We start from the raw sequence: 15000 nt of genomic DNA, 5'->3' as shown, positions 1-15000 counted from the left end.
GTAGTAGTAGTAGTAAGATCAATAATAACAACAACACTAAGAACATCAACAACAACAACAACAACAACAACAAATTAAACAGTAACATTAATCACCCCCCAAAAAAAATAAATAAACAGATAAACAAAACAGAAAAAAACAACAGCACAGGTAATACCCACCAATATTTATCGTAATTAGCAGATTAGCACAGGTATTATGCACTTATTAGTTAGTCACTCTCACTCATCACTGACCTGCCTGTGTGCCTGTGTGGGGATTTACTGACCAGCGAAACGAGGAGAGGAGAGGAGATTGTCAGAAGGGACTTACGTGAAAGCATTAGATAATTAAGTAGAGTGATAAAGGTGAGGTTGGAGGAAGAACCAGGGGGCGAGATAAGTCAAAGTAAGAGATAAGATAGTGTAATTTGCGATGGACTGAAGGAGAAAGAGGAAATGTACTTGAAGGAATAATTGAATAGATGAGGGAGTAGATTGAAAGAAGAGACTTAAAGAGTGTCTATGAAGGTGATAGAAGAAATTAAAGGAGCAGAAATACTTTGAAAAGATTAAATAGTGAAGTGAATTGAAAGAAAAGAAATAAGGGAATGGTGTTTGTGAAGGTAATAGAAAATACGTAAAGAAGCAGGAGGAGGAGGAGAAACAGGAATAATGATGAGAGATGAAGTGAAAGAAAAGAAACACGAGGACAAATGTAGTATAAAAAATGAAGGAATTGCACTTAAAAAAAAAACAGGAGAGAAATAAGAAATGGAGTAACAGCAGTAGTAACAGTAACAGCAGCAGTAATGACCTCACTTACAACCCTAAAAAAATATAAATAAAAAAACAAACAAACAAACAAAACAAAGAAACCACATGAATAAGTAAAGTAATAGTAATAACAATAGAAACATTAGCAAGACCACCACATTACAGCAACCACCACCACCACCACCACCACCATCCCCAACATTCACGAAGCCATTAAAACAAAACAAAAAACAAGAACCCCAAGGCAGAACACTCTCTCCTCTGCCATTCACCTTCAGATAAGCTATTAACCACTCCCTCACCCCCACCTGACCCTCCCCTGACACTAACACCCCTCTCTTACCCCCTAAAACACTTCCTCTCACCCTCCCCCATTCCCTGACCCCCGTAAAATTGATACACGACACGGGAACTGAAATAAAAGAAAACGAGCCTCGCGTCCCCGCCATTAAACGGATAACTGGCCTGAAATAAGTCACTCCATTTGGTCCTAAAGTGATAAAGTGATTAAGTGTGTGTGAGTTAATGCCAGAGTGAGAGTGAGTGCAGGTGAGTGTGGGGTGGGGGTAATTTAAATGTGTTGCTTTATTCTAGTTTATTTTCCTCGTTTTTTATTTATCTATTTACTTGTTTATTTTGTCAAAGGTCTGATGTTTGATGCAAAATAACGTGGTTTTTTTTCAGATTTTTTTTTTTTTTTTTTTTTATTAGCGAGGGCCGGAGTGAATTTAGTGCCCCTTGTGAGTATAATGTTAGGTTTTCATATATATATTTGTTTTGCTGTTATTGTTGTTGTTATGAGTATTGTTCCCACAACCACCACCACCGCCACCGCCATTACTACTGTTATTGCTACTACTACTACTACTACTACTACTACTACTACTACTACTACTACTACTACTACTACTACTACTACTACTCATTACTTGTGATGTTTCGGTATTATTAAAATGCTATTACTACAACAATTGCTACTACCATCACCACCGCTACTACAACCACTAGCTTTGTCCAGCCGTTGCGAATTGACAATCGATCACGAGAGAGAGAGAGAGAGAGAGAGAGAGAGAGAGAGAGAGAGAGAGAGAGAGAGAGAGAGAGAGAGAGAGAGAGAGAGAGAGAGAGGGAATGTTACGTATGGCAGTGAAGTGGAAGAGCAAGAACAAGGTAGTGTCATCAACCTTCTGTCCTGATTGAGAGAGAGAGAGAGAGAGAGAGAGAGAGAGAGAGAGAGAGAGAGAGAGAGAGAGAGTTATAAAAAAAACGGAAATAATGAATAAATGCAGAAAATATACGTTTATCCATAGACCGTATCGTGTATTATAGAAAAAAAATAAACTAGTCATAATCTTTGTATGTGTTTCTGTCTGTCTATTTATTTCTCTTATCTCTCATTTCTCTACATTTTTTTTCCGTTTCTTATATATGTACCACTCTCTCTCTCTCTCTCTCTCTCTCTCTCTCTCTCTCTCTCTCTCTCTCTCTCTCTCTCTCTCTCTCTCTCTCTCTCTCTCTCTCTCTCTCTCTCCACCCTTCATCTCCATTTCCCTCACCACTCATTACCACCCGCTCATCCCTCTCCACCATCACCACCACCACCACCACCACCACGTTAAGACATTACCCATTAGTCATCCTTCTCCTCTCCTTCCCTTCCTTAACTCCATTTGGTTAACGAGACAACGCGTGTCGCCCTCCAGACCCTCGGCGCCCTCGTGTCACCCGCAGGAGGAGGAGGAGGAGGTGGTGATGGTGGTGGTGCATAGAAATAGAAATGTATATAGATGCCGCAACGATAGATCAGGCAAAGGAGGAGGAGGAGGAGGAGGAGGAGAGGAGAGAAGAGGAGGAGGAGTTAGAGGGAGAGGAATACAAAGACACAATGGAATATAAAGGGAAAGCGAGGAGAGAAAGGAGGAAGAGGAGGAGGAGGAGGAGGAGAAGGAGGAGGGTGAAGAGGAGGAAGAGGAGGAGGAGGAGGAGGAGGAAGACGAAGGAGTTGGATGTGAAGGTGGAGGAGGAGGCTAAGGAGAAAGAGAAGGGGGAAGAGGAGGAGGAGGAGGAGGAGGAAACTAATGAGGAAAAGGAGGAGAAGGAGGTAGGAGAAAAAAACTATTAAAGAAAGATGAGATGCAAGGAAATGAACAGAAAACAAGAACAACAACAACAACAACAACAACAACAACAACAACAACAACAACAACAAAAAGAAGGATAAAGAGGAGGTACGAAGAGGAACCATTAATATAGAAGGGAAGAGAGATGGAAGAGGATAAGAAAAATAAGAAGTGGAAAGAAAAAAGAATGATTCAGAAGATAAAGAAAAAAACAAAAATAAAAGAATAAGAGAAAAGGAAAACAATAATAAAAGAAAGAATAGAATACAAGGAAAGGAAGGAAAGAGGAAATGGGAAAATCAGGTAAAAATAAACAGAGAGAATAAACAAGAAAAGATGATGATGAAGAAGACAAAAGGAAGAAGGAAATGAAAGAAAGAATAAAAAGGAAGAAATAAATAAGACCCATAAAAATAAGGAAGAAAAGAGAGAGTATGATAAATGGATGTAGAAAGAATAAGAGAGAAGAGAAGGGAAGGAAGAGGGGGAGGAGGAGGAGGAGGAGGAGGAGGAGGGACAAAGGAATAGAGAGAGAGAGAGAGAGAGAGAGAGAGAGAGAGAGAGAGAGAGAGAGAGAGAGAGAGAGAGAGAGAGAGAGAGAGAGAGCCTGTTAGTTTTTATGAGAAGGAAGAAGAAAGAAAAGAATGAAGGTAAAGAAGAGGAAAACAAAATAGAAAGAGATGAAGGAGAAGAAGAAAAAAGAAAGAAGAGATGAGGCTGGAAAAGAAGAATTAAAAAAAGAAATAGAAGGAGATGAAGGAGAACAGAAAGAGAAACAAAAACAACATTAACAACAACAACAACAACAACTAGGAGGAGGAGGAGGAGAAGAACAAAAATAACAAGAACACGAATAAGAACTAGAAAAAAAACAAGAAGAAGAAGAACAAGACGAACAACAACAACAACAGGAACAACAACAAATAAAAAAATAAACAAAAAATACAAGAAAAACAACAACAACAACAACAGGAACAACAACAAATAAAAAAAAATACAAGAAAAAATGAACATCGAAAGAAAATGAGATAGAGAGATAAAGAAACAGATAAAAATTCAAGGAAGGAGAAGAGATACGGATAACAAAGATAAGAAGACATACAGACGTCCTTATGGTGGTTTTCTATAGGATAAGGAGGAGCTGACCTGAAGGACTCCCAGACTCACATCCTTAGAAGTCCTTGAAGGGGAGTAGCTTTTCTTGATTCCTTGGGGCTTCACACTCCTCCTCCTCCTCCTCCTCCTCCTCCTCCTCCTCCTCCTCTTATGCTGTCCTGTCTCTCTTCCCTGTAGCTAGTTAGAAGTAGTTACCAAACAGCCTTGCAAGGATCAAAAGGTCTGTTGCTGTTTGGCTTTCCTTTGTATTCCTTTGTATTCCTCCTCCTCCTCCTCCTCCTCCTCCTCCTCCTCCTCCTCCTCCTCCTCCTCCTCCTCCTCCTCCTCCTCCTCCTTGCACTTCTCCTCCTCTTTCTCTTTCTCTCTTCTCTGTACTGTTTTATTCCTCCTCATTCTCTTGTTATTGTCTTCCTTCTCCTTCTCCTCCTCCTCTTCCTCCTCCTCCTCCTCCTCCTCCTCCTCCTCCTCCTCCTCCTCCTCCTCCTCCTCCTCCTCCTTCATCTTTTCTACCTCCTCGTTTCCCTTCACTTCGTCCTCTTGTTTTCATAGTCCTCCTCCTCCTCCTCCTCCTCCTCCTCCTCCTCCTCCTCCTCCTCCTCCTCCTCCTCCTCCTCCTCGTCCACCATGTCCTTCCCGTACCCCATGTTATTGTAGCCCTTCCTCCTCCTCCTCCTCCTCCTCCTCCTCCTCCTCCTCCTCCTCCTCCTCCTCCTCCTCCTCCTGCTCTTATTTCCGGAACACCTCGAAAGAGAAATTGGAAAATCAAAGAAAACTATTTACAGAGAACAAGACATTGGCTGCATTTTCTCTCTCTCTCTCTCTCTCTCTCTCTCTCTCTCTCTCTCTCTCTCTCTCTCTCTCTCTCTCTCTCTCTCTCTCGCTCTCTCTCGCTCTCTCTCTCTCTCTCTCTCTCTCTCTCTCTCTCTCTCTCTCTCTCTCTCTCTCTCTCTCTCTCTCTCTCTCTCTCTCTCTCTCTCTCTCTCTCTCTCTCTCTCTAAGGATGACTTCTCTTTTTCCCTTCTTCGCAGAATTATTTCCCTTATTTTGCCCGCTTGTCTTTGTTTTCCCTTTTTCCCTCTTTTTCCTCCCTTTTTCACTTCTTAGTGGTGAGAAGAGGAGGAGGAAAGGAGAGAAGAGTATAAGAGGAGAAAGGAGAGAGAAGCTAGGTAAAGAGGAGGAATTGCAAGAGGAGGAGGAGGAGGAGGGGAAATAGGAGAGAAGAGATGAGAATTGAAAAGAAGAGGAGGAGAGAAAGAGGAGGGGATTTAGTGCAAGGAAACAGTAGGAAGAGGAAGAGGAGGATGAGGAAAGGAGAGAAGAGATGATAATATGTAGAAAAGAGGAAGAGAAGAGAAGGAAAAGATGAGGTGCAAAGAAGCTGAATAAAAGAGTAGGAGGAGGAGGAGGAGGAGGAGGAGGAGGAGAGACAAACGACGAGAGTAGCAAAGAGGAGGAGGAAGAGAAGGAGGTGAGGTGAGAGGGTATTGGGAAAGGAGGAGTAGGAGAAATAGGAGGAGGAAGAGGAATAGAAAGAAAAGGAGAGGAAGGAAATGGATACTGTACACACACACACACACACACACACACACACACACACACACACACACACACACACACACACACACACACACACACACACACAGAATTCTAATACACGTAACTTGCTGCATGAAAAGAATAAAGAAAGAAGAAAAACGAAAAAAAGAAAAAAGAAAGAAAAAATCAGATTTCAGTGGCCACGATTTAATATTCTTCAAACTCCTCTAATTAAACTCTTTGCTTTTCTTTTTCTTTTTTCCCTTTTTTTCCTTCAATTTTAACTGAGATTTGTGGAAAGTGAATTGCTGTTATTTTTCTTGTTTTCTTTTCTTTAATTCATTACTTTTCCTTTTCTTTCTTTTCATGTTATTGTTCTTCATTTTTTTTTTTTTTTTTTTAGCTTTTTACTTGAGTCGTTCTCCTATTTTTTTCTAGTTCCTGTTTTCTTTTATTCGCATTTTCTTTTGTTTACTTTTTCTATTTTTTTTTATTTTCTAAGCTTTTTATTTGATTTCGTTGTCACTATTTTGTTTTTCACTATTCATCACTTTTTTTCTTGCCATTCCTCATTTTTTCTTTTTTTCCCTTTTCATTTATTCTCTTCTACATATTTTCACTGTTAGTATTCTTTTTCATCCATTCATCATTTTTTTCTTTTTCTTGTTTTCTCTGACATTTTTCGCTGTATTGTTATTCCCTTTTCCTTTTTCTTTACCTTTTTACTTTAGTTATTTTCCCTATTACCATTTATTTTCCCTAAGTCATAGTTTTCCATCTTTTTTCCTTCTTTTTTCCTTTCTCCCTTCATTACTCTACTTTTTCCCTCTTTACTCTTCGTTTATCTCCATTATTCTTACTCTTCCTTATTTTCCTTACTTTTTTCCCCTTCTCATTTTTTCCCTCAGGCACTATTAATATTTTCCCCCTTCCATTAATTTCCTCTCGTGACTAAAGTGTCAGAAACGCTTTAAAAAAAATCTGCGTCACATTTCAGTTCATGTTTTGGTTTTTGAATGTCAAGTCAGATTTTCATTTCGCCTCAATATTTATTTTCCAGGGTCGACTTTTTATTTATTTATTTTTTTTAAACATTCTGGTTTATTTCGGGCCATTTAGCTTGTTTGGTTTTATTTATTTGTTTGTTTGTTTGTTTGTTTGTTTGTTTGTTTGTTTGTTTGTTTTTATTTTTACTATCGTTTCTTTCGTCAGTTTTTTTCTTTTTCTTTTTCTTTTTTTTGTATTTGGTGTTATTAAGTGCTGCTTCTACTACTACTACTACTACTATTACTACTACTACAGAGCATTAATAGTAGTAGTAGTAGTAGTAATAGTAGCGGCAATAATAATAATAACAACAACAACAACAACAACAACAACAACAACAACAATAGTAATGATAACAACAACAACAACAACAACAACAACAACAATATAATGATAAACAACAACAACAACATCATCAACAACAACAACAACAACAACAACAATAAACTATACCCTAACTATCCTCTTCCTTCTCCTCTTCCTCTTCCTCTTCCTCTTCTTTATTTCCCCTCACAGTTGGTCTCCTCCCCCCCCCCCTTCTCCTCTCGCTATGGAGACACGGTTACTTTCACAGCGCGGCAACCATTGGAAAGTGAGGGAAGATGGTGAGAGTGAGTGGTCCTTCCCCCCTCTCTCTCTCTCTCTCTCTCTCTCTCCCCATATTATTCTTTTCTTTCTCTCACTTATTTTTTTTCTTTTCTTCGTTCTCTTTCCTTTTCTCTCTTCTTTTTTTCTCCTATTTTCGTTTCCGTCATTTTTTTTTCTCTTCGTTCTGTTTTCATTTCTTTCGTTGTCTGTCTTTTCCTTTCCTTCATCTATTCTTTTCTTTCCTATTTTCATTTTCTTCATTGTTTCTTTTCTTTCTTTCCGTTGTTTTTTATCTTTTATTTTCGTTTTCTTAATTACCCGTGTCTTTTCCTTCATCTCCTATTCCTTTTTTTTTCTCTGTTATTTTCATTTCCTTCATTGTCTCTTTCCTTCCTTTTCTATTTTCATTTCCTTCATTGTCCGTTTTTTTCCTTTCCTTTTCCTCCTATTCCTTTTCTTTCGTTCCCATACCACCATTCCTTCCTTCCTTCCTTCCTTCCTTCATTATCTCCTCTTCCTTTATTTATTTCCCTTCTACTCCATATCCTTCCTTTCTTCACTTCTTCACTCTCCCAATTTCCAACCTACAAACTTATTGCCTATTCTTCTGTCTGTCTGTCTGTCTGTCTGTCTGTCTGTCTGTCTGTCTGTCTGTCTGTCTGTCTGAATGCATGCCTGTCTGTTTGTCTGTCTGTCTGTCTGTTTTTTTGTCTTTTTATCTAAATATGTTTTTTTTTTTTTTTCTGTTTGTGTGTGTGTGTGTGTGTGTTTGAGTGAATTTGCATGTATTTTTTATGATATTCGAGACGCGTGCGTGTATATTTTATCGCGATGAAATGTGTAAGGAGGAGGAGGAGGAGGAGGAGGAGGAGGAGGAGGAGGAGGAGGAGGAAGCAGTAAAAGAAGAAGAAACACATCGAAGAACAAAATACAACGTAGATGAAAAGAAAACAACAAAAACTACGAGAACTACCACAACAACAACAACCACAACAACAACTACTACTACTACTACTACTACTACTACTACTACTACTACTACTACTACTACTACTACTACTACCACCACCACCACCACGACTACAAAACCTAAAAAACGCATGTGAAAAGTCGAACCCTAGAGAGAGAGAGAGAGAGAGAGAGAGAGAGAGAGAGAGAGAGAGAGAGAGAGAAACTTAGCATAACGAGCCGGAAGAAAAAGAGGAGGAGAAGGGGGAGGAGGAGGAGGTGGAGGAACAGGAGGAGGAGGAGGAGGAGGAGGGGGGAAGGGGGAAGGGGGGTGACTTGCATATAAAAGAGTCGCCTCAGTAATTCCGGTGAAGATAATGGCATAATATTTTCTTCCCTGTTAGTTAGCGGGTTTGTGGCCTTTTTTTTTACCTTTTCTTTTTCTTTTTTATGGTTGTTATTGTCCCGTACGTGTGTGTGTGTGTGTGTGTGTGTGTGTGTGTGTGTGTAGTTTTTTTTTCTATGTTGTTTTTGTTTTTTTGTTTATCTTTTATTTTCGTGAGCATTCGTACTTATTCATCTCTCTCTCTCTCTCTCTCTCTCTCTCTCTCTCTCTCTCTCTCTCTCTCTCTCTCTCTCTCTCTCTCTCTCTCTCTCTCTCTCTCTCTCTCTCTCTCTCTCTCTCTCTCTCTCACTCTCTCTCTCAGGACGGGAGAAGCTGCAGGGGACGAGCGGATGAGGTAACGTATGAAGTGAATTATCTTTATGCTCTCTCTCTCTCTCTCTCTCTCTCTCTCTCTCTCTCTCTCTCTCTCTCTCTCTCTCTCTCTCTCTCTCTCTCTCTCGTGCATATTACAGAAATTTTTTCATGGTTTTCTCTTCCTTTTACGTATGAAGAAGTCCGGCCAGAGAGAGAGAGAGAGAGAGAGAGAGAGAGAGAGAGAGAGAGAGAGAGAGAGAGAGAGAGAGAGAGAGAGAGAGTTTATTCATTATGCCACTGCTGGAAAAGATAACCACAGGGACAGAAAGAAAGAAAGAAAGAAAGGAAGATGGGAAAAAAAAAGTTAGTTTCATTTCTGGTGTGTCTTGCTGCTTCTCTTTGCAAACAGTTGAAGTTCACAGGAAGTCACAGGGAGTCAACCTCATATTTTCGCTATACTCTCTTGAATAATACACCGAGACCTTGTATACATCAAATTCCTGCAGTATTTTTATGTATTGTTTATTTTGGCAAGTACGGTTTTTATATGTATTTTTTTTCATTTATTTTTTTTCGCACGTTTACTTCTCCAAAAATGTGTGTGTGTGTGTGTGTGTGTGTGTGTGTGTGTGTGTGTGTGTGTGTGTGTGTGTGTGTGTGTGTGTGTTTTAATTTTTTTTCCATGTATTCTACTTTTTATGCTTTCTTATATATTTTTTTCTTTTACATTTATTTTCCAAACTTCCAAAAAAATAATTGTCTCTTTTTCCTTATATTTTTTGTACAGATTTACCTTCATCTAAAACCCTTAAATCCATTTGATCTTCCTTTTCCTAACTGCTAAAATTCAGTCTTTTTTTTTTCGTATTTTCTCAATGGATATCATAATCATGAAATCCCCAGGAAGGTACATCATTTTTTCATACTTTTCCATATTTTTCCTTAATATTTCAAACTTAAAAAATCAGTGGCGCTTCATATACTACTCTAGGAATTTTTATCACATCTTTCTCTCTGAACCTGAACTCGGCGATGAAAACTCTGGAAGTACACTAATTTTTAAACAATCCAAAGTATATTTTTACACAAATTTCTTAAACTCCCCCTCAAAAAAAAATATATTTCTTCAGTTTTCTCTCATGACTTCGAGAACCCATAAAAAGTACACCATTTCTCATTTTCGACTTATTTTCGCTTTCCCAACAGCAATATCTCCTTTCACATCTTTCTCCCCCACTGTTCTGAAGTCCACAAATCACTTACATCTTTTCTTATGTTTCTATAAATTTTACCTTTACTTTAAAACACAAAATTACACTATTTCCCATTTTCCTTTTACCTCAAAGTCCCACTCTCCCTAAAACTGGCAATATTTTCTTTTACTTTCGTCATTTTCTTCTCAGTCACCTAAACATTTCACCTCAGTCCTTTGCAGAGCCCACGAAAGTACATCATTTATCATCCTCGACTTGCCATCACCTCGCAAAACCTCAAAAAACCCAGATATTTTATGTAAGGTAAGATGACGTTAGGTTAGGTGTGGGTGGGGGCTGTGTGGAGGCGCGGTACTCACCTGTTTGTGCCATGAGCAGCAGGGGGGTGAGCAGCAGCAGCAGCAGGCAGGTGAAGGGCAGGAGGTAGTGGGGTCTATCTTGGCGCGGCATCTCGATCTGTTTGCTTCACTATCAATACACGAAGGTCATTGTATTGTGTTCTCTGCTTCACTGGTTGCCTTTCCTCTTTGTTGATCTATTTTTCTATTTTTTTCATTTTACTGGTTTATTTTTCTGTTTTTTTTTTGTTCTTATTCCTTTCTCAGTTCACTATTTTTTGGTTTTATTTATTATATTTTTTCTTTATTTTCTGTTTCAATTTGGTGGTTTATTTTTCTGCTTTCCGTTTTCTTTTTTCTCACTTTTTTTTATTCTGGTATTGGTTTAATGTGTTTTATTTTGGTTTAGTGTTTTCCTTTTGTTTTTCACTTTTGTCTGATTTTTGTCACTGTTTTATTGTATTATTACTTTTTGGTTTATCAGATGACTTTTTATTTTCTATTTTCTTTTAAGGGGAGACAAAACTAAATTAATCTCTGCAATATCCTTGATCTTTCTTGCACTTATTTTCTTTTCCTTTTAAGTTCGTCTGTTGTATCAGTTGTAAATTTTCTGTCTTCACTTTTTTCCTGTTTTTCATCAATATCTTCACATTCTCATTGCCTTTTTTACGTCTTGGTTTCGTTTTTTCATTATTTTTTGGGGTTCATTTATTTTTTTCTTTTTAATTCCTTCTGCTTTTTTTTCCAGTTTCAATTCACTTCAGTATTGGAAGGATGACCATTGAACTTTTTTTTTTATCGTTGTCAGTGAATATACTTTTTTATTCCTCCTATTCAGTCTCTCTTCCTTTCGTTCAGAGATTTCGCCTTTCAAAACCAGATCTTTATTTTCATTTCGTGTGCATAGATCAAGTTTTTTTTTTCTTTTCCTTTTTTTTTCCTCTAATTAATGCAAGGTGTTTTTATCTATTTGCTTTTTCCTTTCCTTTGTTTTCTTTGGTACTCTTTGTGTATTCTTTTCTGATTTATTTTTATTTATGTATTTATTTATTTTTATTTTTTTGCTTCGTTTCGTTCACTCGTGCTTTTTTCCTGGTCCACGTTGTTCACTTGTTTTCACTCACTGTCGCTTTTGTTTACACTGTTTTTTTTTTCCATTAGCTTTCGTCACTTTTCCCAGAATGTTTCAGCCAAGAATCAACGTATTTTTTTTTCCACGAATTTTGATCACATCTGCTCCTTTTTTTACCCTTTTTAGTTTCGATGTAAAAGGAAAATATGTCACTTTTTTTTCCACGAGTTATTTGTTCTGCTCACTTTTTTTTTTCTTTCACATAGTATCAGTAGTAGTAGTAGTAGTAATAGTTAGTTAGCTACTTGATATCGTTTCGGGAAGTAGATTCCAATTTTTTTCTTTGTCGTTTTCTGATCTTTTTGTCTCACTTTTTTCGTGTTTATTTATTTATTTATTTATTTTTTTTTTTAATGCGCTTCTCTCTCGGAAACGCTGACAGCTCGAAAGATATTTTGCCAAAGTTCCTGAAAAAGTTGTTGACATCGTTAGGGCGCGGCCATGAAAAGGTGGTGTAGCGGTTGGGCTGCATAATACCACCACCACCACCACCACCACCACTGCTACTACTGACATCCCTGGCCGCTGTATCACCACCACCACTACTACCACAAACACCAGATGTATTTATTTACTTTTTTCTGCTATCTTGTCCCTGAAATCATTCTAACTACATCACTACCACTGCTAGCACCACCATCATCATCATCATCATCACGAACACCACAACCTCTCTGCTACACTATTTTTGTCTTTTTACTGTTATGTTACTAAGACAATCTTCACCACCACCACCACCACCACCACCACCACAACTGCACAGCTACATCACTCTACTTTCTACTTTTACTACTACCACTACTACTACCACCCTCATTCTTGTTATGTTCTTGCCACTATAACCATTTCTACCACACCACCACCACCACCACCACCACCACCATTAAAAAATCTACTTATCTCTGCCCTTTCTTTTATTTCCTTCTTCTTTATATTTTTTTTTCTGCCACAATTACCATACTGATTTCTTATGACAATCCCTACCACCACCACCACCACCACCACAAAACCCCCTTTTTTTCATTCTTTCCTTCCTAACCTCGCTATTTTTTCCCCTAATTTCCTAACACTACCACCCTACTTTCCTGCGTTTTGTCACCACCATCAGCATCACCATCAACACAAGCACCACAATAATGTCACCACCACCGCCACCGCCACCACTATCATCATCATCACCATAAACATAACTTTTTTTGCAATGCACTTATTACTTTTGCATCACCACCACCACCACCACCACCACCACCACCACCACAACGCAGTCCAACACGAATGCCTGCAAACCACATCACAATTTCCAAACCCTCACACACACACACACACACACACACACACACACACACACACACACACACACACACACACACACACACACACACACACACACACACACACACACACACACACACACAATAATCTCACTAATCACCACACTTAGAGAGAGAGAGAGAGAGAGAGAGAGAGAGAGAGAGAGAGAGAGAGAGAGAGAGAGAGAGAGAGAGAGAGAGAGACAGAGACAGAACCACTCAAAATTTCAAATCAGGCAAAAATAACAAAGAAAAAGAAAAAAACACAACACCAAACACACACACAGGTAAGGGCGGACAGGTGAGCAAGACAGGTGTGTGTGTTGTCTTGATGTGCGGTCACCTGGGCACCTAAATATAACCGCATGAGACATTTACCTTGCCGCCGACGGGTACGAGACGAGACAATACCTGGCACATGCAACATTATTAATTACTTTCGACTTCTTCGCTGCCGGAAAAGAAAAAAGAAAGAAGGGGAAAAAAAAAGAAGGAAAAAAGAAACAAAGAATCAGTGAACGCGAAGGAAGATGTCAACAGAAAAAAATAAACTCAGGAGGAGGAGGAATTAGAGAGGAAAAAAAATGAAGGAAGTGGAGAAGAAGAAGAAGGAGGAGGAGAATAGAGGAGGAAGAGACAGGACACCATGAGGAGGAGGAGGAGGAGGAGGAGGAGGAGGAGGAGAAGCAGCTTTGGAGGAAAAAATCATAAAGCGATGGAGGAGGAGGGGGAAGGAGGAGGGGAGAAGGAAAAGAGGGGTAGGAGGGGGGTAATAAGCAAAAGAAGAGAAGCATGGGAGGAGGAGGAGGAGGAGGAGAAGTTAAGAAGAAGGAAAAGACGATGGGTATGAGCGGACATAAAAAAGAGGAGGAGGAGGAAGAGGAAGACGAGGAGGAGGAGGAGGAGGAGGAGGAAGGGACAGCAAAGAGGGAGAGAGATAACAAGAAAAAAGGAAAGACTTAACGAAGAATATGATGAAGAAGGGAAAGGAGAGAAGCAAAAGAAAAAGAAAGAAAAAAAACTTGAATGGAAAAGAAACAAGAAGCAAAGGAGAAAACAAAGAAAAAAAGAAAGAGGAGGAAGAGAAGAAAAGGATAAGGATTAAGATAGACAATTACATATAAACTTAATCTCTTGGTAAATCAGAGAGAGAGAGAGAGAGAGAGAGAGAGAGAGAGAGAGAGAGAAATAGAGACGTAAAGACAAGAACTGATTACAGACACTCGCTTAATTAAAGACAAGTGAAAGAGAGAGAGAGAGAGAGAGAGAGAGAGAGAGAGAGAGAGAGAGAGAGAGAGAGAGAGATAGAGAGAGAGAGAATACAGGTCACTCAGTTTAGTTATTTTTAATTGCCATTTTTTATACGTCTTCTGTTCAAGAAGGAAATACAAGAACGGAGAGAGAGAGAGAGAGAGAGAGAGAGAGAGAGAGAGAGAGAGAGAGAGAGAGAGAGACTTGAAATATGGGCATAAATAGAGAAAGAAATAATGAAAAGGCAAAGAGCAAACGAAGGATTTTTGAGCGTGCGAAATTGCAGCGAGAGAGAGAGAGAGAGAGAGAGAGAGAGAGAGAGAGAGAGAGAGAGAGAGAGAGAGAGAGAGGGAGAGGGGGGAGACGCTGGGAAAATCACGACTCCCGCTTAAAGAATTCAGAAGCAGGAAAGGGAATTTACTTAATATAACTTTTATTTATGACTGTAGTAGCTTAGAGAGAGAGAGAGAGAGAGAGAGAGAGAGAGAGAGAGAGAGAGAGAGAGAGAGAGAGAGAGAGAGAGAGAGAATAAAGCAAGGCATATATGGAGGAAGGAAACAAGCCTAAAAAAAATATGATGAAAGGGAAAAAATATATATAAAGGAAAACAGGGAAACATGTAGGGCACTGGGTCACAAGGGAACACAAAGGAGGGACAAGCAGCAGCAGACGTATTGGCCCTGGCGAGGCGAGGCGAGGCTGTCTGTGAGAATCTACACTAATATTTTCCTGCTGGAGAGGGGAAAAAAAGAGGAAAAAATCGGGCATTCCTGCATTTAAGGTCACGAAAGGTTAAAAAGAGTGAGAAGGGGAGGGGGGTTATGGGGGGTAAAGAAGAAAGGTCAGAATACATGTTTTCAAGGTCATAATGTAGATCTGAATGTGTGAACGTGTGAAATGATTTGCTAGGTCAGCTCAGGTTAGGTCAGGTCAAGTTGGGAT

The 15000-nt window shown here is 39.2% G+C and overlaps 1 protein-coding gene across 10 annotated transcripts in view; it reads left to right on the top strand.

Annotated features, from left to right (window-relative positions):
- LOC135094481 (uncharacterized) overlaps positions 1-15000 on the top strand; it is a 406203-nt gene that overhangs the window by 273583 nt on the left and 117620 nt on the right. For all 10 annotated transcript variants that reach the window (XR_010263832.1, XR_010263829.1, XR_010263831.1 and 7 more), the window contains exon 7: positions 8818-8850. Coding sequence is in view for 2 of the 10 variants with exons in the window: in XM_063994607.1 (XP_063850677.1) it covers positions 8818-8850 (33 nt within the window). In the remaining 8 variants the exon portion in view is untranslated. The remainder of the gene's footprint in view (positions 1-8817; positions 8851-15000) is intronic.

The sequence above is a fragment of the Scylla paramamosain genome, chromosome 45 (genome assembly GCF_035594125.1).
Source record: "Scylla paramamosain isolate STU-SP2022 chromosome 45, ASM3559412v1, whole genome shotgun sequence".
Taxonomy (NCBI): domain Eukaryota; kingdom Metazoa; phylum Arthropoda; class Malacostraca; order Decapoda; family Portunidae; genus Scylla; species Scylla paramamosain.
The sequence above is the reverse complement of the archived record's forward strand: the minus strand, read 5'-3'. Positions and strand labels throughout refer to the sequence as shown.